At 46.8% G+C, this 23,347-nt stretch overlaps 1 protein-coding gene across 37 annotated transcripts in view; it reads left to right on the top strand.

Annotated features, from left to right (window-relative positions):
• Positions 1-20,715, top strand: part of FBXO17 (F-box protein 17) — a 33,506-nt gene extending 12,791 nt beyond the window's left edge. For 7 of the 37 annotated variants that reach the window (XR_013410649.1, XR_013410648.1, XR_013410647.1 and 4 more), the window contains one exon: positions 9,770-10,489. Coding sequence is in view for 20 of the 37 variants with exons in the window: in XM_028838702.2 (XP_028694535.1) it covers positions 9,770-9,784 (15 nt within the window). In the remaining 17 variants the exon portion in view is untranslated. Of the gene's footprint in view, positions 1-5,427; positions 5,546-5,709; positions 7,578-7,841; positions 7,992-8,320; positions 8,933-9,769; positions 10,490-13,400; positions 14,279-14,747; positions 15,351-16,796; positions 16,909-19,200; positions 19,483-20,202 lie in introns of those variants that run through there. The other 30 variants (XM_015123884.3, XM_015123883.3, XM_077982714.1 and 27 more) reach the window with 19 other exon arrangements.
• Positions 20,716-23,347: the final 2,632 nt, after the last annotated feature.

Below are 23,347 nucleotides of genomic sequence, written 5' to 3'. Positions count from 1 at the left end.
ATCTCTTTAATGATTTCCTTGATTGGCTCTGTTGTAAATCCGGTGAGGTCATGTACAGTTTTCTCCTGCAGGAATTTATTATTTTCACTCAACGGCATTCGTAGCTTTTCTCTAACAAGGACGGCATCTTCAGTGGCGTCATCCTTCCAGACTTTCCTAATGTTCTCTATATCAGTCTTCTCTTCCATGGTGTTGACAGTCCTTTCCACAGTGTGTAATGAGCCTTAAAGCTCCTTATCACCCCCTGATCTAGAGGCTGAAGTAGAGGCATTGTGTTTGGGGGCCATGAGATCACTTTGACACCGTCAGTGTTGAATTCATGAGGTTCTTGGTGGCCAGGGACATTATCTAGTATCAAAGTAACTTACTGGCAAGGTACTTCCTAACTTCAAGGACAAAGCGTCGGTGGAACCAACCCAGAAGAAGGGTTCTCGTTGTTCAGGCCTTCTTGTTGTACAACCAAAAGACTGGCAGCCTTATCTTTGAAGGCTTGGAGGTTAGCAGTTTTCTATGTAAGGGCAGCCTGATCATAAATCTGACAGCATTTGCACACAACGGTAGGGTCAGCCTATCCCTACCTGCCTTAAGTGCTCACCTCTCTTCCTTACTAATAAATGTCCTTTGAGCCATTTTTTTTTTTTTCCAGAATAGGGCACTTTAGTCTGCATTACAAACCTCTTCATGATGGAGCAAGGTGTGGTTCATGCCTGTAATCCCAGCACTTTGGGAGGCCAAGGCGGGCGTATCGCTTGAGGTCAGGAGTTTGAGATCAGCCTGGCCAACATGGTGAAATCCCATCTCTACTAAAAATATAAAAATTAGCTGGGTATGGTGGCGGGTACCTGTAATCCCAGCTACTCAGAAGGCTGAGGCAGTAGAATCGCTTGAACTCAGGAGGTGGAGGTTGCAGTGAGCTGAGATTGCGCCACTGCACTTCAGCCTGGGCAACAGAGTGAGACTCTGTCTCAAAAACAAAACAAAACAAAAACCCCTCTTTAGGCAGATATCTTTCCTCCTCAATGATTTCCTCACTAGCACCTGGGAACTCATCTGCTGCCTTTTGGTTGGCAGAAGCTGCCTCTCCTGTTACCTTGATATTTTTTTAGCCAAACTCTTTAGAATTATCAAACCATCCTTTGCTGGTATTAAATTCTCCAGCTTTATATCCTTCACCTTCTTTTTTCTTTAAGTTGTCATATAATGACTGCACTTTTCCTAGAATTATATTAGAATCTATAGGTATGTCTTTTTTACAGCAATTCTGCACCCACAGAAAAACTACATTTTCTTTCTTTCTTTCGTTTGTTCTTTTTTTTTTTTTTTTTTTTTTGATGGAGTCTTGCTCTGTTGCCCCAGCTGGAGTGCAGTGGCGTGATCTGGGCTCACTGCAACCTCTGCCTCCCAGGTTCAAGCGATTCTTGTGTCTCAGCCTCCCAAGTAGCTGGGATTACAGGCACCTGCCACCATGCCCAGTTAATTTATGTATTTTTGGTAGAGACAGGGTTTTGCCATGTTGGCCAGGCTGGTCTCAAACTCCTGGCTTCAAGTGATCTGCCCACCTCAGCCTCCCAAAGTGCTGGGATTCCAGGCCTGAGCCATCACACCTGGCCTTGCATTTTCAGTATGAGATAAAAAGATATTTCACAAAAAGTGCAAGGATTTCCTGCCTGCCAGCATAACTGCGACCACTTCGGGAATGTCATTTTCTTTTTTTTACAATGCTCCTCAATGCTGAATTCATCTTGAAATATCAGGCACCTGCAGCTGCAGACCTCAATCTATGATACATATCAAGCAAATCAACTCTTTCTTGTAATGTCATGACTTGTCTATTTCTTGGGAGCACTTTCAGTTTCACCAGTGGCACTCTGTATGGGTCCTGTGGTGTTATTCAGGGTTTACGATATTGCACTCAACAAGATGAAAAATGAACGAGAACCAGAAGAGATCGCTGTATACTGGCTATGCAATTTGCTGGAGAAACGGACTCCTTGGAGACGATTAGCATCACATGGTGTTTAAGCTAATACTCACAACACTTCAGCTCACTGCAACAACAACAGGAGGTGGCTACGAAATTATTACAGTAGCGTTACTTCAGTTAATTTCGTTCAATTATGATTTCACACTGCATCTTTGCATTGGTTTACATTTCTCTCAACTGCAAATAGTACCATGCAAAGTCTTGTGTTTATGTGTGTAAGTTTCGGCCAACATGGTGAAACCCCATCTCTACTAAAAATGCAAAAAATTAGCTGGGGGTGGTGGTGGGCGCCTGTAAGCCCAGCTACTTGGGAGGCTGAGGCAGGTGGATCGCTTGAACCTGGGAGGCTGAGGTTGCAGTGAGCGAGATCACGCCATTGCACTCCAGCCTGGGTATCAAGAGTGAAACTCCATCAAAAAATAATAATTAATAAATAAAGTATATGGGAGGATGTGTGGAGGTTATATGCAAATATCACTGCATTTTATATAAGGACTTGAGTATCTGTGGATTTTGGGATCTGTAGGGGTTTCTGGAACCAATCCCATGGATACCAAAGGCTGCCTGTAGATTCTATCCATATCTTTAGCCTACAGGTTGCAGCAACCCTGCCTTCTATTCCAACTATTAAGTGTTTAATTTATTGATAGACATTTGAGTAGATTTGCAATGAGAAAAAAAAATGGAGAAATTTGAAAAGCTCCTTTGTATTTTGTGACTGTTTCATCTAGATGTATGATTTTATTTTATTTTATTTTATTTTATTTATTTTTGAGACAGTGTTGCTGTCACCCAGACTGGAGTTCGGTGGCTCAATTTCAGGTCACTGCAACCTCCACCTCCCAGGTTGAAGTGATTCTCAGACTCCCAAGTAGGTGGGATTACAGGCACGTGCCACCATGGCTGGCTCATTTTTTTGTATTTTTAGTCAAGACAGGGTTTCACTATGTTGGCTGGGCTGGTCTCAAACTCCTGACCTCAGGTTATCCACCCGCCTTGGCCTCCCAAAGTGATGGGATTACAGGCGTGAGCTACCACACCTGGACTAAATGTATGATTTTTTTAAAAAAATCAATGTAAAATGTTTATGCTTGCAATATACACTATGGAGATCATCTGAATTAGAGAAAGCTGCAAAAGTCGTTGTGTGTATATAAAACAACTCCCTTGCTTTTTGCCAACAATGGGAGGATTGGAATTTTAATTCCGAGTATTGGAAACAGAACAAGTACAGTCTCTGTAAATGATGATTTTTGCCATGATTTTGGCTTACTGAAGGCTTTGGAGAAAGCAAGAAGCAGTAAAAAGAGCGACGCAATCTCTGGATGGAAATAAACTTTTGGAGTTTCACTTTAAAACAAAAATTTATTTTTTGAGACAGGATCTCACACTCTTACCCAAGCTGGAGTACAGTGGCGCGATCATGGCTCACTGCAGCCTCGACCTCCTGGGCTCAAGTGATCCTCCTGCTTCAGCCTCTGAGTAGCTAGGACTACAGGCACGTGCCACCACACCCAGCTACTTTTAGAGTTTTAAAAAACACTTTTTAGTCTGCTAATAAGCCCTTGTTAAAATCAAGTGCTGGACCCTTAAAGGCAGCTGATGGGGCAGCCTGGTGTGCATATTTTTTTATATGTCTGAAAAAGTTTTGTTTCTTTAATATACTTTTTGTTTTTGTTTTTTTTTTTTGAGACGGTCTCACTTTGTTGCCCAGGCTGGAGTACAACAGTGCGATCTCGTCTCACTGCATCCTTGACCTCCTAGACTCAAGCAATCCTCCCACCTCAGCCTCTTGAGTAGTTGGAATTACAGGTGTGTGTGCCACCACACCCAGCTAATTTTTTGTTTACTTGTTTGTTTGTTTGTTTTGACAAATTAGAGACAAGGTCTCACTATGTTGCCCAGGCTGGTCTCGAACTCCTGAGTTCAAGTGATCTTCCCACCTCAGCCTCCCAAAGTGCTAGGATTACAGGCGTGAGCCACCGCACCCAGCCTAGACTTTATTTTTAGAGCAGTTTTAGGTTCACAGTAAAACTGAGCAGAAAGTATATAATTATCCTATATCCTCTGTTTCCCCCAGCCCCTCACACACACACACACACACACACACACACACACACTCCCGTCCCCTATCAACATCCCCCACCAGAGTGGTACATGTTATAATCAATGAACCTATGTTGACACATCCTTATCACCCAAAGTCCATCGTTTGCATTAGGGTCAAACTTGGTGTTGTACATTCTCTGGGTTTGGACAAATGTGTAACGACATGTATCTACCACTGTGGTATCACACAGACTAGTTTCACTGCCCTAAAAGTCCTCCGTGCTCTACCGATTCACTCCTCCCTCCCTCAACACCAGATGACCACTGGTCTTTTGTTGGTTTTGTTTTGTTTTTGTTTTGAGATGGAGTCTTGCTCTGTCACCCAGGCTGGAGTGCAGTGGCACGATCTTGGCTCACTGCATCCTCTGCCTCCCGGGTTCAAGAGATGCTCCCACCTCAGCCTCCCGAGTAGCTGAGATTACAGGTGCCCACTACCACGTCTGGCTAATTTTTTTGTATTTTTAGTAGAGATGGGGTTTTACCATTTGGCCAGGCTGGTCTCGAACTTCTGACCTCAAACGATCCACCAGCTTCAGCCTCCCAAAGTGCTGGAATTATAGGCATGAGCCACCCTGCCTGGCCAACCACTGATTTTTATATTGACTCCATAGTTTTGCCTTTTCCAGAATGTCATATTGTTGGAATCATACAGTATGTATCCTTATCAGATTGGTCTCTTACTTCTTGATATGCAGTTAAGGTTCCTCCAGGTCTTTTCATGGCTTGAAAGATCACTTTTAGAGACAGGGTCTCACTCTGTTGCCCAGGCTGAAGTGCAGTAGCATGATTAGACCACGGCTCACTGCAGCCTAAAACTCCTGGGCTCAAGTGAGCCCCCTGCCTCACCTCCCGAGTAACTGGGACTACAGGCGTGTGCCACCACACCTGCCTCTTTTTTTTTTTTTTTTTAAGATGAAGTCTTGCATTGTTACCCAGGCTGGTCTGAAACTCCTGGGCTCAAGCGATCTGCCCACCTTGGCCTCCCAAAGTGCTGGGATTACAGGCATGAGTCCCCAGACTCAGCCTTTTTTTAGAGACAGAGTCTTGCTCTGTCACCCAGGCTGGAGTATAGTGATGTGATTATGGCTTACTGCAACCAGTGCCTCCCAGGCTCAAGCAATCCTTCTGCCTCAGCTTCCCGAGCAGCTGAGACCACAAGGGCACACCACCACATTCAACTGTTTTCTATTTTTTGTAGAGATAGGGTTTTGCCACGTTGCCCAGGCTGGTCTCAAACTCTGGGATTCGAGCAATCCACCCACTTTGGCCTCCCAATGTGCTGGGATTACAGGTGTGAGTCACTGCACCTAACCTCTTTTTTTTTTTTAAGACAGAGTTTTGTTCTGTTGCCCAAGCTGGAGTGCAATGGTGCGATGTCAGCACACTGCGAACTCCGTCTTCCAGGTTCAAGTGATTCTCCTGCCTCAGCCTCCCAAGTAGCTGGGATTACAGGTGTGTGCCACTCCTATTGAGTTTTAAGAGTTCTTCGTACATTTTGAATAACAGTCCTTTATCAGATATGTCTTCTGCAAATACCTTCTCCGAGTCTGTGGTTGTCTTCTCTTTTTCTTGAAGGTATGCATTTTTGTTTGTTTTTTTTTTTGTTTTTGAGACAGGGTCTCACTCTGTTGCCCAAGCTAGAGTACAATGATGCAGCCATGGCTCACTGCAGCGTCGACCTCCCGGGCTCAAGCAATCCTCCCATCTCAGCCTCCTAAGTAACTGGGACTGCAGGTGCCCACCTCCATGCCCAGTTAATTTTTAATTGTTCTGTTCTTTTTTTTTTTTTTTTGGTAGAGACACAGTTTCACTATGTTGCCCAGGCTGGTCTTGAACTCCTGTACTCAAGCAATCCTCCCCGCTCATCCTCCCATAGTGCTGGGATTACAGGCAAGAGCCACTGCGTCCAGCCCGTGCATGTCTTTGAGTGCATCATTTCCAACTCTAAGACTGACAAGGGAAAAGGGCTCAGGAAAGCCTTGTTTGTCACTTGCACTTGAAACAGAACCTTCTAGCCTGCATCGTCTTGGCTTTGCTGCAGCCAAAGAACAGCCACTGATTTGTGGCTTCTTGAATGCACAGATCCTAATGGCCTGGACCTGACTGTAAGCCAAAACCTGATACTGCTCTCTGTTCTGTGCTGTTTCAGTCTCAGCATGTGCTGTGCTAAATTGAAAACGGGCACACACTCCAGGAACAGGACTTTGACTGTGAGACCATTGCAGACTTAGGGCACCCTCTGTGGGACCTAAACTGAAAACATCATGGATGCTGGCTGGACCATCTGGATCACATACAAATGCCCACAGGAAAGGGCTTCTTATTCTTCTTCTTCTTTTTTTTTTTTCCTAGACGGAGTCTCACTCTCTCACCCAGGCTGCAGTGCAGTGGCCAGATCTCAGCTCACTGCAAGCTCCGCCTCCCGGGTTCACGCCATTCTCCTCCCTCAGCCTCCTGAGTAACTGAGACTACAGGCACCCGCCACCACACCCAGCTAATTTTTTGTATTTTTAGTAGAAATGGGGTTTCACGGTGTTAGCCAGGATGGTCTCGATTTCCTGACCTCGTGATCCGCCCACCTTGGCCTCCCAAAGTGCTGAGATTATAGGCTTGAGCCACCGCACTGGGCCAAGGAAAGGGCTGCTTCTTTGAGGAAACCATCTACAATCAACTGACTTCTTGACTTCTTGGCTCTTTATTTCTTTCTTTCTTTTTTTTTTTTTTTTTTTTTGAGGCGGAGTCTGGCTCTGTCGCCCAGGCTGGAGTGCAGTGGCGCGATCTTGGCTCACTGCAAGCTCCGCCTCCCGGGTTCCTGCCATTCTCCTGCCTCAGCCTCCCGAGTAGCTGGGACTACAGGCGCCGCCACCACGCCCGGCTAATTTTTTTGTATTTTTTTTTTTAGTGGAGACGGGGTTTCATTGTGTTAGCCAGGATGGTCTCGATCTCCTGACCTCGTGATCTGCCCGTCTCGGCCTCCCAAAGTGCTGGGATTACAGGCTTGAGCCACCGCGCCCGGCCTATTTCTTTCTTTTTCTTTTCTTTTCTTTCTTTTTTTTTTTTTTAGACAGAGACTCCCTTAGTCGCCCAGGCTGGAATGCGGTGGTGCGATCTCGGCTCACTGCAACCTCCGCCTCCTGGGTTCAAGCAATTCTCCTGCCTCAACCTCCCGAGTAGCTGGGATTACAGGCATACACCACCATGCCTGGCTAATTTTTGTATTTTTAGTAGAGACAGGGCTTCACCGTGTTGGCCAGGCTGGTCTCAAACTCCTGACCTCAGGTGATCCTCCCACCTCGGCCTCCCAAAGTGCTGGGATTACAGGCGCGAGCCACCACGCCCAGCCATTGAATGCATTTCTAACCTGTGATTCCTGCCAAAAGCTGTAAGTTCAAGGAGGGCACCTCTCAGGGACTGTGACCTCTCTGGCTGCTTCTGACAGGTTGGACACTTGGGAGATGCCTCATTTCTGTTGCCTTGTGCTCAACTTTCTGGATTGGTTGCAGTTTGCAACCGTGGCCTGTAGCCTGACTCTACTTCCCCACTTCTCTCCTGCTACACACACCTTAGGAAGGCAGTTTGATTACTGAATGCAGCTGTCCCCAGAAAGGGACTGAGCTTTTGCAGGAAGCTCATTGGATGATGATCAGTTAAGAGGTTGTAGGAAACCATTTTGAAAATTTAGGATTTTTGTGGGTTTTTTTGTTTTTGTTTTTTGTTTTTTGAGACAGGGTCTCACTCTGTTGCCCAGGCTGGAGTGCAGTAGTGCCATCTTGACTCACTGCAACCTCCGCCTCCCAGGTTCAAGCAGTTGTCCTGCCTTAGCCTCCCAAGTACCTAGGACTACAGGCCCACGCCTCCACATCTGGCTAATTTTTGTATTTTTTTTTTTTTTTTTTTTGTAGAATCGGGTTTTCACCATGTTGGCCAGGATGGTCTCAAACTCCTGACCTCAGGTGATCCAGCCTCCTTGGCCTCCCAAAGTGCTGGGATTACAGGCATGAGCCATCGTACCCAGCCTCTGTTCTTGATATATAAGCTGGTAACAAAAAAAAAAAAAGAAGAAGAAAATTTAGAATTTCATCCTGACCAATTCCTGGACACGATGTGTCTTTCTAGTCAACCTGTATAAAAATGTTTTTTCTGTGAAATGCTTCCATCCCTTTTGTACCCAACCCTTCTGGATGAAACATTTAGATGAGAATTTAAAAATGAGGCTTGGCGCGGTAGCTCACGCCTGTAATCCCAACACTTTGGGAGGCTGAGGCGGGTGGATCTCCTGAGGTTGGGAGTTTGAGACCAGTCTGGCTAACACAGAGAAATCCTGTCTCTATTAAAAACACAAAATTAGTAGGGTGTGGTGGCAGATGCCTGTAATCCCAGCTACTCAGGAGGCTGAGGCAGGAGAATTGCTTGAACCTGGGAGGCGGAGGTTGCAATGAGCAAAGATCGTGCCATTGCACTCCAGCCTGGGCAACAAGAGCGAAACTCTGTCACAAGAGAAAAAAAAAAAAAAAAAGTTAATAAATTCAGGAAAGTTTTGGGATACAAATCAATATTGAAAATCAGGGCTCAGCTCAGTGACTTATGCCTAGAATTCTCAATACTTTGGGAGGCGAGATGGGAGGATTGCTTGAGGCCAAGAGTTCAAGACCAGCCAGGGCAACAAAGGGAGACCCCCCCCCCCATCTCTGCGAAAAATAAGAAAAGAAATTAGTTGTATTTCTATACACTAGCAATGCCAATCTGAAAATGAAATTAAGAAAACAATTCCACCTGTACACTGAAAACTACAACATTGCTGAAAGAAATTAAATAAAAGCTAAATAAATAGATACCCCATGTTCATCAATTGGAAGACTTTTTATATATATATTATATAATATATATATTATATATATTTATTTTATATATATATTATATAATATATATTTTTTATATTATATATATATATATATTTTTTTTTTTTTTGAGACAGAGTCTCACTCTGTCACCCAGGCTGGAGTTCAGCGGCGTGATCTCGGCTCACTGCAAACTCTGCCTCCCAGTTTCACACCATTCTCCTGCCTCAGCCTCCCAAGTAGCTGGGATTACAGGCGCCTGCCACCACGCTCGGTTAATTTTTTTGTGTTTGTTTTTTTTTTAGCAGAGACAGGGTTTCACTGTGTTAGCCAGGATGGTCTCGATATGCCGACCTCAGGTGATCCTCCCGCCTTGGCCTCCCAAAGTGCTGGGATTACAGGTGTGAGCCACCGTGCCCAGCCTATATTTTTAAGATGGCAATACTCCCTAAATTGATCTACAGGTTCAGTTGCAATGCCTATCAAAAAAAATTTTTTTTGAGAGAGAGAGTTTCTCTCTGTTGCCCAGGCTGGAGTCCAGTGGCACAGTCTCAGCCCACTGCAATCTCCACCTCCCAGGTTCAAGCAACTCTCATGCCTCCGCCTTCCAGGTAGCTGAGATTACAGGCAAGTGACACCACACCCAGCTAATTTTTTGTATTTTTAGTAGAGATGGGGTTTCACCATGTTACCCAGGGTGGTCTCAAACTCCTGACCTCGGGTGGTCCACCCGCCTCAGTCTCCCAAACTGCTGGAATTACTGGCATGAACCAAATTTTGATAGGTGCCTGGCCACCTATCAAAATTTTAAGAGCCTTTTTTTTTTTTTTTTTTCCAGAAATGGGCAAACTGATCACAAAATTCACATAGAATTGCAAGAGCTTCCAAATAGCCAAAACAATCTTGAAAAAGAAGAACAAAATTGGAGGTTTCATACTTTCCAGTTTCAAAACTTACTACAAAGCTACAGTAATCAGAACACTATGGCCCTGGCATAAGTGATGCTGGACAGGTGAGCCCCAAAGTGGGACTTAGCCCATGAGGTTCTTGGCTTTGCCCAGGAAGGAATTCAAGGCCAAGCCAATGGTAGAAGAGAACAGCTTTACTGAAGGGGCAGTGTTACGGCTCCAGCCCTGTTACAACTCTGACTACTCCTGCACAGCAGGGCTGTAGGCAGAGACTAGCAGCTCAGGGCAGTTTTGCAGTCATTTATATCTACTTTTAACACATGTAAATTAAGGGGCGATTTATGCAGCAATTTCTAGGGAATGGGTAATAACTTTTGGGTCATCGAGTCATTGCCATGGAAGAGCGGGGGATAACTCCCTGGTGGTGTGACGGCAACAGTAAACTGACATGGCACACTGATGGGCGTGTCTTATGGAAAGCTCCTTCCACCCCAGCCCTGTTTCAGCTAGTCCTCAATTTGGTCCAGTGTCAGAACCCTGCCTCTGGAGTCAAGTCCCACCTCCTACTTCATAGGGAGAGACATAAATCAATGGAATAGAATCTAGAGTCCAGAAATAAACTCATACACCGATGATCAATTGATTTTCAACAATGGTGCCAAGACCGTTCAATGGGGGAAAGAATCATATTTTCAACAAATGGTGCTGGACAGTCACATCAAAGGAGTGCAACTGGGTCCCTATCTCACACCATATACAGCAATTAACTCAAAGTGCCTCAAACACCTAAATGTAAGAGCTAAAACTATAACATTCATAGAAGAATACAGGGATACATCTTTATGACCTTGATTTGGTGATTGATTCTTAGATAATACTAAAAGCACAAGCAACAATAGAAAAAAAAAAAAGGAAATTTGACCTCATCAACATTTTAAACTTTTAGGCTGGGTGCAGTGGCTCACACCTCTAATCCCAGCATTTTAGGAGGCTGAGGCAGGAGGATCACTTGAGCCCAGGAGTTCGAGACCAACCTGGCCAATATGGTGAAACCCTGCCTCTACAAAAAATATAAAAATTGGCCGGGTGTGGTGGCAGCCACCTGTAGTCCCAGCTACTCAGAAGACTGAGACCTGAGAATCACTTGAACCTGGAGGGCGGAGGTTGCAGTGAGTTGAGATCACGCCACTGCACTCCAGCCTGGGTGACAGGGTGAGACTGGGTCTCAAAAACAAACAAACACACAAACAAACAAAACCACAACTTTTGTGCATCAAAGGATGCAACAAAATAATGAAAAGATAACCCACAGACTAGGAAAGAATGTTTTGCAAATTATATATCTGATAAGGGTCTAGTATCCAAAATATATAAAGAACTCTTACAACTCAACAAAAACAGACAAGCAACTCGATGGTGGTGATGGTTGTACAACATTGTGAATGTACCAAAGGGGCAAAGGACTTGAATAGGTATTTTTCCAAAGAAGATATACCAATGTTCAGTAAGTACATGAACAGATGTTCCACAGCATTAATCCTTAGGGAAATGCAGATCAAAGCCACAGTGAAATACCACTTCCTACCCACTAGGATGAATATGAGTAAAAAGAAAAAAAAAATAAGAAAATAAGTGTTGGTGATGATATGGAGAAATCGCAATCCTCACACATTGCTGATGGGAATGTAAAATGGCGCATCTGCTTTAGAAAGCTGTTTGTCAGTTCTTCAAAAAGCTAAACATAGAATTCTACTGTATGACACAGCAATTCCACTCCTACATATATACCCAAGAGGATTTAAAACAGGTGTTCAAATAAAATCTTGTACACGAATGTTCGTAACTGCATTATTCATAAGAGACAATGAGTGGAAACAGCCAAATGTGCTTCAACTGATGAATGGATAAACCAAAAGTGCTCCATCCATACAATGGGAAATTATTCCATCATAAAAGCAATAGGCCAAAACACAGGCAGGGTGCGGTGGCTCACACCTGTAATACCAGCACTTTGGGAGGCCGAGGCAGGCAGATTTCTTGAGCCCAGGAGTTCGCCCAGCCTGGGCAACACAGGGAAACCTCATCTCTACAAAAAATGCAAAAATTAGCCAGGCGTGGTGGTGCGTGCCTGTAGTCCCAGCTACTTGGGAGGCTGAGGTGGGAGGGTCACTTGAACCTGGGAGGCAGAGGTTGCAGTGAGCTGAGATTGCACCACTGCACTCCAGCCTGGGTGACAGAGCGAGACTCCATCTCAAAAAAAAAAAAAGAAAAAGAAAAGAAAGAAAAAGAAAAATAGCTCAAACACAAACTTGGCATCTGAGGAGGTGCAGTTAGGGGTGGGCAGTAGTGACTTTTGTCTTTCAGAGCTACTCCTGGAAGCTTTCCCCTCCTCCCAAAGAAAAATAATAAGAAACACCCTGTCTTGCCTTTCCAAGCGGCTGGACTGCTTTGAATTCAAATTGACTGCGACCCTCCGCTTGACCCCTATCCTTCCACCTGCTCACCTGCTGCCTGGGGCCGCCCAGCTCCCGGATATTCCACCAGAACGCCCACCTGGGGTTGCTGTGCACACCCCTCAGGCAAAGATACTGTTGTGATGGACATGCAAAACCCGTCTGGAATTGACTGCCTTGGGCATTCCCTCTGACAGCAAGGACTGAGCAGAACGGTTTGGACTAGTCTGGCAACTTTAGGGCTGAAGGACCCAGGCTGCAAGACCACACTGGGGCCCCTGAGCCTCTAATGGATGCACCTCTGGCCTGGAGTTCCCTAAAAACTGTCAACTCTCCGTCTCCAGGGGGCACCACGTGTGCCCTCTGGGATTGTACTTTTCTCTCACCTTTGTTTTTTTTTTTTTTTTTTTTTTTTTTGAGACGAGGTCTCACTCTGTCACCCAGGCTAGAGTGCAGTGGTACGATCTCAGCTCACTGCAACTTCGAATTCCTGGCCTCCAGTGATCCTCCTGCCTCAGCCTCCCAAGGAGCTGGGACTATAGGTGCGCACCACCATGCCTGGCTAATTTTTGCATTTTTTGTAGAGATGGAATTTCTCTATATTGCCCAGGCTGGTCTTGAACTCCTGGGCTCAAGTGATCTTCCCGCCTTACCCTCCCAAAGACATAGGCATGAGCCACCACGCCTGGCCTGGGATTGTACTTCCTGTGCTTATTGTCCCCTGATTATTAGGACACTGTCTCAGCCCTGAACACTATTCAGATCAACTTCAACTTAGTGGACAGCTGTATCTGCTGTGCCTGAGTCAATGTCTTGAACCATATAATTCATAGAGAAACAGGAAGCCACCTGGCTTTCGAAGACAGATCTCTATGGTTACTGGGATGTGCATTTTTTTTTTTTTTTTTTTTTTTGAGACGAAGTCTTGCTCTGTTGCCCAGACTAGAGAGCACTGGCACAAACTTGGCTCACCGCAACCTCCACTTCCCAGGTTCAAGCAATTCTCCTACCTCAGCCTCCCGAGTAGCTGGGATTACAGGCATGCACCACCGTGCCCGGCTAATTGTTCATATTTTTAGTAGACACAGGGTTTCTCCATGTTGGTCAGGCTGGTCTCAAACTCCGAACCTCAGGTGATCTGCCCACCTCGGCCTCCCAAAGTACTAGGATTACAGGCATGAGCCACATGCCTGGCCAGGCCAGTTTTTCTTTGTACAATGTCTCTCCTTTTGCTTCTGTCTGATGTTTCTTTGTAATTAGATTCAGATTATACCTCTTTGGCAAGAATATCACAGAAGGGACTTTTTTGTGTGTCCCCACTGCATTTTTCATGTGCTGCAAGGTTTCAGTTTGTCCCAGTATTGATGACATTTCACTTTGATCACTTGATTTAACCATCACTGTCAAGCTACTTTCCTCTTTGTAATTAGTGTTTCGTAAGTTCTTTAAAACAGTGTAAATATCCCATTCTTCATCAACCTTTCCATTCATTCATTTATCTATGTATATCAGTATTTGACTTGTGGTTTCCTATTTTATTCAGTGGGTTAAAATGTTATTCTCTGTATCCATTGGCCGGGGCTCCCGGAACAAAATTCACAGACTTGGGGGCTTCAACAACAGAAATTTACTTCTCACAATTCCAGAAGCTGGAAGTCCAAGATCGGGTGTTGGCCTGGCCAGGCGCAGTGGCTTATGCCTGTAATCCCAGCACTTTGGGAGGCCGAGGCGGGCGATCACTTGAAGTCAGGAGTTTGAGACTAGTCTGGCCAACATGGTGAAGCCCCGACTCTACTAAAAATACAAAAAATTAGCTGGGCATGGTGGCTCATGCCTGTAATCCCAGCCACTTGGGAGGCTGAGGCACAAGAATCACTTGAACGTGGGAGGCAGAAGTTGCAGTGAGCCAAGATCATACCACTGTATTCCAGCCTCAGCCTGGAGGACAGGAGACTCTGTCTCAAAAAAAAAAAAAAAAAAAAGAAAGGTGTTGGCAGGTTGATGTCTTTTGTTTCTTTTGAGTGTCATGCTCTATTACCCATGCTGAAGTGCACTGGTGTGACAATAGCTCACTGCAGCCTCAACCTTCCGGGCTCCCTGGGCTCAAGCTATCCTCCTGCCTCAGCCTCCCGGAGTAGCTGGGACTTCAAGGCGTGCACCACCACACCTGGCTAATTTTTTTTTTTTTTTTTTTTTTTTTTTTCTTGAGACGGAGTCTCGCTCTGTAGCCCAGGCTGGAGTGCAGTGGCTGGATCTCAGCTCACTGCAAGCTCCACCTCCCGGGTTCACGCCATTCTCCGGCCTCAGCCTCCCGAGCAGCTGGGACTACAGGCGCCCGCCACCTCGCCCGGCTAGGTTTTTTTTGTATTTCTTAGTAGAGACGGGGTTTCACCGTGTTAGCCAGGATGGTCTCGATCTCCTGACCTCGTGATCCACCCGTCTCGGCCTCCCAAAGTGCTGGGATTACAGGCTTGAGCCACCGCGCCCGGCCACGCCTGGCTAATTTTTAAAATTTTTTTGTAGAGATGGGATCTCCCTTTGTTGCCCAGGCTGGTCTAGAATTCCTGGGCTCAAGTAATCCTGCTACCTTACCCATGAGCCACGGTGCCCAGCCTGGCAGGCTTGCTTCCTCTTAAGGCCTTTCCTTGGCTTGCAGATGGCCGCCTTCTGGCTGTGTCCTCTCTCTCTCATGGCCTTTCCTCTGTGGCACACATCCTTGTTCTCTCCTTCTTACAAAAACATAGCATAATTGGCCGGGCGCTGTGGCTCACTCCTGTAATCCCAGTATTTTGGAAGGCCAACGTGGGCAGATCACCTGAGGTCAGGAGTTCAAGACCATCCTGGCCGACGTGGCAAAACCCTGTCTCTACTTAAAAATACAAAAATTATCCAGGCATGGTGGCGCATGCCTGTAGTCCCAGCTACTCGGGGAGTGAGGTGGGAGGATCATTTGAGCCCAAGAGGCGGAGGTTGCGGTGAGCTGAGATCAAACCACTGCACTCTAGCCTGGGTGATGGAGCGAGATTCCATCTCAAAAAAAAAAAAAAAAAAAAAAACAGTGCCGGGCGCGGTGGCTCACGCCTGTAATCCCAGCACTTTGGGAGGCCGAGGTGGGCGGATCATGAGGTCAGGAGATCAAGACCATCCTGGCGAACACGGTGAAACCCCGTCTCTACTGAAAATACAAAAAAATTAGCCGGGCGTGGTGGCGGGCGCCTGTAGTCCCAGTTTCTAGGGAGGCTGAGGCAGGAGAATGGTGTGAACCCGGGAGGTGACAGAGCTTGCAGTGAGCGGAGATCGCGCCACTGCACTCCAGCCTGGGCAACAGAGCAAGACTCCATCTCAAAAAAAAAAAAAAAAAAAACCCAAAGCATGATGGAGTAGGGTTCCATCCTGATGACCTCATCTGATCTTAATTACCTCTCTAAAGACTCTGTCTCTAAATACAGTCACTCTAGAGATTAGGATTCAACATATGAATCCGGGACAGAGGCACAATTCCGTTCATCACACTCTTCTTATTTATTTTGGTTCTAAAATTAGCCAAGAGTGGTGGCTCATGCCTCTAATCCTAGCACTTCGGGAGGCCGAGGAGGGCGGATGACCTGAGGTCAAGAGTTCAAGACCAGCCTGGCCAACATGGTGAAACCCTATCTCTACAAAAATACAAAAATTAGCTGTACATGATGGTGGATGCCTGTAATCCCAGCTACTCGGGAGGCTGAGGCAGGAGAATCACTTGAACCCAAGAGGTGGAGTTTGCAGTGAACCAAGATCATGCTATTGCACTCCAACCTGGGTGACAGAGGGAGGCTCCATCTCAAAAAAAAAATAAATAAATAAAATTGCCCCAGATTCGGCCATTTAGAGATCCTTCAGGCTGATTCCTGTGTCCTTTTAATACGTCCTCATCATTCTTCAAGCACTTCCTTACTTTTCTGGCACAACAATACGTGCCAGGTTCCTCTCATACTTCCATAGTGGAGGGATGTAGAAGCCAGTATCTGGGTGCTTGGTGTGTTCATTACTACTGGGGTGTCATCGCTCCCAGACCCTCTCAGTGGACAGAACTAGGGAGTGTGTGTATGTGTGTGTGTGTGTGTGTGTATAATGTTGATAGATGAATACGTGGATAGATGGAGATAAACACACATTCTATCTATATTTATTTTCATTTTTTCTTTTTAATTTTTCTTGCCTTTTAACAGTCCTACTGCAGAATATATTTATTTATCTAAATCTTTATATACATATATTGACAACCATAAGTTGCCACTGCCCTGTAGTAGAGCCAGAGATGTGCCACTCAGATCCCATTCCAAGAAAGAGCTTGCAGTGAGGTGTGATGGCTCACACCTATGATCCCAGCACTTCGGAAGGCTGAGGCAGGAGGATCGCTTGAGCCCAGGAGTTCAAGACCAGTCTGGGCAACATAGCAAGACCATATCTCTACAAAACATACACAAAATTAGCCAAGCATGACGACACATGCCTGTGGTCCCAGCTACTCAGGAGGCTGAAGTGGGAGGATCACCTGAGCCCAGGAAGTTGAGGCTTCAGTGAGCTGTGATTGCGCCAGTGCACTCCAGCAAGACCCTGTCTCAAAAAACAAAACAAAACAAAACAAAACAGAAAAAGAGAAAGAAAAAAGCACTAGCCCCTCAGCTACATGGAGTTTGCTAAACAATGACGTTCTTCCAGTGGCTCCTTCAGGGTCTGCTTCGGCTTGGAGCCAAGTCAAGCTCTACTTGTGGTGGTTTCCAGTCAATGAATGAACAAGGTGGTAACAGCTGAGCTGTGGCAGCCAAGCCATTTCCACACAATGCCAACTCCTCTAACAGGCAGCCTTTGCTCCAGAGCTCCCCGCCTGGCTGCCAGAGATGTCCTCAAGTTTGCATCACGGCCTGATAGCTTCCCTTCCCTTCCCTTCCCTTCCCTTCCCTTCCCTTCCCTTCCCTTCCCTTCCCTTCCCTTCCCTTCCCTTCCCTTCCCTTCCCTTCCCTTCCCTCCCCTCCCCTCCCCTCCCCTCCCCTCCCCTCCCCTCCCCTCCCCTCCCCTCCCCTCCCCTCCCCTCCCCTCCCCTCCCCTCCCCTCCCCTCCCCTCCGCTTCGCTTCCCTTCGCTTCGCTTTGCTTTGCTTTGCTTTTTTTTCTGAGGCAGAGTTTTGCTCTCGTTGCCCAGGCTGGAGTGAAATGGCGCCATCTCAGTTCACCACAACCTCTGCCTCCTGGGTTCGAGCAATTCTCCTGCCTCAGCCTCCTGAGTAGCTGGGATTACAGGCATGCACCACCACGCCCAGCTAATTTTTTGTATTTTTAGTAGAGACAGGGTTTCACCATGTTGGTCAGGCTGGTCTCAAACTCCTGACCTCAGGTGATCCGCCCACCTCGGCCTCCCAAAGTGCTGGGATTACAGGCATGAGCCACCGCACCTGGTTAATACTTTTCATTTCACAAGTGTTACTCCTTGAAAATGCTTTTGCACTTTTTTTTTTTGGAAGCAAGGTCTTGCTCTGTCACCCAGGCCCAGGAGTACAGTGGCACAATTATAGCTTGCTGCAGCCTCAACCCCCTGGGCTCAAGGGATCCTCCTGCCTTAGCCTTCTGAGTAACTAGGACTACATGTCAACCACTATGCCCAGGTCATTTTTTATTTTTTGTAGATACAGGGTCTCACTATGTTGCCCAGGCTGGTCTCAAACTCCTAGCCTCACATGATCCTCCCAAAGGGCTGGGATTATAAGTGTGAGGCACCGTCTCTGGCCTGCACTTCAAAATCCAACTCAGGATTGCTTCTTAGTGAAGCAGAACCACACAGCTTCTACCAGGAGTGGTCTGAGAAGGCAGATGGTAACATGAGGCTTGGGAACCAAATCTCTCGGCGCCTGGCTGACAATGAGAACACCATCCCAGGGGCTAGGGGAAGCACAGTCCCTGGCACAGGCGACAGTCCAGTTGTTCAAACTGTCACCAGTGGAGGTTTAGGAGAATGTGCTGGTTGAGGAGATGCATGGGCAAATGAGTTGATTCAGCCTTTTGAGATATACGACAGGAAAACTAAATACAAGGAAAATGGAACTGGATGATTATTACCACATTGCCTGATATCCTCAGGCATCAAATGAAAGACTGGGGGGTGAGGCTGAGCACAGTGGCTCACACCTATAATCCTAACATTTTGGGAGGCTGAGGCGGGTGGATCACTTGAGGTCAGGAGTTCAAGACCAGCCTGGCCAACATGGCGAAACCCCATCTCTACTAAAAATACGAAAATTAGCCAGGCATGGTGGCTCACGCCTGTAATCCCAGTACTTTGGGAGGCTGAGGCAGGGGGATCACCTGAGGTCAGGAGGTCGAGACCAGCCTGGCCAACATGGAGAAACCCCATCTCTACTAAATATACAAAAATTAGCCGGGTATGGTGGCACGCACCTGTAATCCCAGCTACTCAGGAGGCTGATACAAAAGAATCGCTTGAACCCAGGAGGCGGAGGTTGTAGTGAGCCAAGATTGCACCACTGCACTCCAGTCTGGGTGACAGAGCAAGATTCCGTCTCAAAAAAAAAAAAAAAAAATTAATGATTAAATGAGTTATCACGGAAGTGAGTGCGTTATCACTACAGTGGGTTTGGCATAAAAAGCCAGTTTGGCTCTCAGTGCGCCACTCTTGGCCGTGATGCCTTTTGCCATATTATGACGCAGTACAAGACCCTCACCAGAGGCTGACCAGAAGAAAACCCTCAGCCTTGGACTCCCCAGCCTCCAGAAGTGTAAGAAATAAACCTCTTTTCTTTATAAATTACCCAGTCTCAGGTATTCAGTCACAGCAACATAAAATGGACTAAGACCGTTCTTTAAAGGTAATTTTTCTTTTTTCTGTTTTTTTTGTTTGTTTGTTTGTTTGTTTTAGACAGAGTCTCGCACCTTCACCCAGGCTGGAGTGCAGTGGCGCGATCTCGGCTCACTGCAAGCTCCGCCTCCTGGGTTCACGCCATTCTCCTGCCTCAGCCTCCCAAGTAGCTGGGACTACAGGTGCCCGCCACCACCCCAGCTAATTTTTTGTATTTTTAGTAGAGACGGGATTTCACTGTGTTAACCGGGATGGTCTCAATCTCCTGGCCTCGTGATTCGCCCACCTCGGCCTCCCAAAGTGCTAGCATTGCAGGCGTGAGCCACCGCGCCTGGCCTAAAGGTAATTTTTCTAATTAAGTTGGATACGTGTTACAGGATTTTGGTAGGTTCCTTTTATCAGATTGAAGACTATTATCATGGCTTATTGTAGCCGCAAACTCCTGGACTCAAGCAATCCTCCTGCCTCAGCCTCCTGATTAACTGGGACTACAGGAGTGTGCCTCCACACTTGGCTAATTTTTTAATTTTTGTAGCAACAGGGTCTTGCTTTGTTGCCCAGGCTGGTTTCAAACTCCTGGCTTCAAGTGATCCTCCCACCTTGGCCTCAAAAAGGGCTGGGATTAGAGGTGTAAGCCACTGTGCACAGCCTAGAGTGTCAAATTTTATCAAATGATTTTTATCCTTTCATCTGTTAATATGATGTATTACATGAATATATTTTCTTTCTAAATTTTTTTTTTTTTTGAGATGGAGTCTCTCTCTGCCACCCAGGCTGGAGCACAGTAGCAAGATCTCGGCTCGTTGCAACCTCTGCCTCCCAGGTTCAAGTGATACTCCTGTATCAGCCTCCCAAGTAGCTGGGACTGCAGGCCCCCGCCACCACATCCGGCTAATTTTTGTATTTTTAGTAGAGACGGGGTTTCACTGTGTTGGCCAGGCTGGTTTTCAACTCCTGACCTCAAGTGATCTGCCCACCGCAGCCTCCCAAAGTGCTGGGATTACAGACGTGAGCCACTGCGCCTGGCCTCTTTCTAAATTTTTGTTGTCAAATACATCGTAGGTACAAAGGCGTGCTGGATGCTGTAATATGCCACCCACATCCGCCTCTTCAGGACTGAGGCATTCTTTCTGCCAGCTGCCTGGGGTGTTGGTAGCTGATGGCTTACAGCTGCACCTGTCTTGGGGACTTCAACTGAAGAAAGCCATCTGGCTCAAGGTTATCCCCAATCCCCAGGGGCAGCCTACATTCTACATCTGGTTCATAAGGAAGTACAAAGGCCTGGCCCCATGCCTCAGCCAGGGATCCCTCGGACAGGCCACCCCAGCTCCGCATTCTCTGCTGTCCTGGCTGAGGCTCTGGTGGCAAGCACATCACGCTTCCATGTGTCCCTCTGCCCACCTTGCCCTCCTCGCTTCCTTAGATGTTTCCCCCCACAGAGCACTCCCCCAAAACCATCTGCCTGCAAATCTCCACCTCACAGTCTGTTTCCCAGGAAACCCCACATAAGTAAAAAAGTATGTGTGCTTGTATATTTATTTTTAAACGATAATAAAATACTTATCTGTCTACCAACTAAGTTCTGAAATGGAATATTACCAGTGCTTTAGGAGCCTGCTTTCCTTTCCCTTCCATTGTACTCAGAGATCATCAATAATCTGATTTTTTTTTTTTTTTTTTTTTTTTTTTGAGACAGGGTCTTGCTCTGTCACCCAGGCTGGAGTGCAGTGGTGTGATCTCAGCTCACTGCAGCTTCTGTCTCCTGGGCTCAAGGGATCCTCCCACCTCAGCCTCACAAGTAGCTGGGACTACAAGTGTGAGCCAGAACACCTGGATAATTTTTGTTGTTTTTGCTGTTGTTGTAGAGATGGGGTCTTACTATGTTGCCCAGGCTGGTCTCAAACTGCTGGGCTCAAGTGCTCCTCCTGCCTTGGCCTCTCAAAGTGCTGGGATTACAGGGGTGAGCCACCATTCCTGGCCTCTGATTTGTTTTATAATTTTTATTTATTTAAAAAAATATATATATATATACACACACACATTTTTTTTTTTTGAGATGGAGTCTCACTGTCACCCAGGCTGGAGTACAGTGGTGCAATCTCTGCTTGATCTTGGCTCACGGCAACCTCGCCTCCTGGGTTCAAATGATTCTCCTGCCTCGGCCTCTCGAGTAGCTGAGATTACAGGCATGTGCCACCACGCCCAGCTAATTTTTTGTATTTTTAGTAGAGATGGGGGTCTCACCATGTTGGCCAGGCTGGTCTCGAACTCCTGGCCTCAAGTGATATGGCCACCTCGGTCTCCCAAAGTGCTGGAATTATAGGTGTGAGCCACTGCACCTGGCCTGATTTGTTTTTTTAGAGAGGTAGAACTGAGAATGATAACTTTCAATTTTTAGGTCATGACCCATGGATAAAAGTCACAACCAGCACAATTTTTTAAAAATGAAATTCAACAGGAAATATCAGATTGCACCGCACACAGCAAGGGGTAAATATTGCTGCAGAAATTCTACTTTTAGGTGTATTGATTGTTGTGTAAAATACATTTCTGTTTTTGTTGTTGTTGTTGTTGTTTTGAGATGGAATGTTGCTCTGTCACCCAGGCTGGAGTGCAATGGCACGATCTCGGCTCACTGCAATCTCTGCCTCCCAGGTTCAAGTGATTCTCCTGCCTCAGCCTCCCGAGTAGCTGAGATTACAGGTGCCCACCAACACACCTGGCTAATCTTTGTATTTTTGTAGAGACGGGGTATCACCATGTTGGCCAGACTGGTCTCGAACTCCTGACCTCATGTGATCCACACCGCCTCGGCCTCCCAAAGTGCTGGGATTACAGGTGTGAGCCACCGTACCCGGCCAGAATGCATTTCTTACTCAGGTTATGGTTACAAAATTTAGAGAAACATTGGCCTGGAAGTTCGTAGCACGTGCCCAGAAAGAACTGATTTTGCAACCTTCTGAACCTATTCCGATTCCGCACGCCATCTTCAGGGAGCGGCACTCTGATTTCACCAGCTGCCAGACCCAAGAGCCTGGCTTGTCCTGGACTCCTCTCTCTCCCCATTTCTCACACTAAATCCAGTCCAGCAGCAAATCCTTTTGTCTTTCCTTCAAAGGACATTCAGAACACGCCTGACTTCTGCCATCACCCCTCAGACAGGATCACCGCACAGCTGGGTTATCACTCCTCCACCTTGGAGACAGCAGAACCCTGAGAGAGCGCCCTGCACATAGCAGGTGTTAGGCTGGGCGTGGTGGCTCACACCTGTAATCCCAGCACTTTGGGAGGCTGAGGCAGGAGGATCACTTAAGCCCGGGAGTTCAAGACCAGCCTGGGCAACATAGCGAAACTGTTTCAATTTAATTAAAAAAAAAAAAAAAGGCCGGGCGCGGTGGCTCAAGCCTGTAATCCCAGCACTTTGGGAGGCTGAGGCGGGTGGATCACGAGGTCAGGAGATCGAGACCATCCTGGCTAACACGGTGAAACCCTGTCTCTACTAAAAATACATAAAAATTAGCTGGGTGTGGTGGCGGGCACCTGTAGTCCCAGCTACTTGGGAGGCTGAGGCAGGAGAATGGCGTGAACCCAGGAGGCAGAGCTTGCGGTGAGCCGAGATCGCGCCACTGCACTCCAGCCTGGGGGACAGAGCAAGACTCCGTCTCAAAAAAAAAAAAAAAAAAAAAAAAATTCAAAAAATTAGCTGAGTATGGTGGTGCACACCTGTAATCCCAGTTACTTAGGAGACTGAGGCAGTAGGAATGCTTGAGTCCAGGAGTTAGAGGCTACAGTGAGCTATGATGGCACCACTGTACTCCAGCCTGGGCAACAGAGTGAGACCCTGTCTCAAAGAAAGAAACAAAACAAAACAAAAAGGTGCTGCATGCAGTAGGCGCTCATCTCTGGATTGACTGGTGTCAGGGCTGGGCTTGGAGGCTGCTTGGCCAGCCTCCTCCTTCCATCCTCCTCCAGCCTGCCCAAAGCCTGTTATCTGACCTGACCCAACATGGGCTCCTCGCCCAAGCCTCCAGCCTCTGAGGTTTGTAATCTGAGCCTGGCAGCTGCACACGGTGCCGCCCCTAGGCTGGTAGATGACAGATGAGTTGCATCCCCCTTGCACTCTGTCGACATTGTGAGAGCCGATCCCTCCCAGGAACAATCTACAGCGTCCCCAAGGGGCCCTCTGAGACCTGCCTGTTCATCTCTG

This window comes from Macaca mulatta, chromosome 19 (assembly GCF_049350105.2).
Source record: "Macaca mulatta isolate MMU2019108-1 chromosome 19, T2T-MMU8v2.0, whole genome shotgun sequence".
NCBI lineage: Eukaryota > Metazoa > Chordata > Mammalia > Primates > Cercopithecidae > Macaca > Macaca mulatta.
Note: the sequence above shows the minus strand (reverse complement) of the source record. Positions and strands in the feature narration are given on the sequence as shown.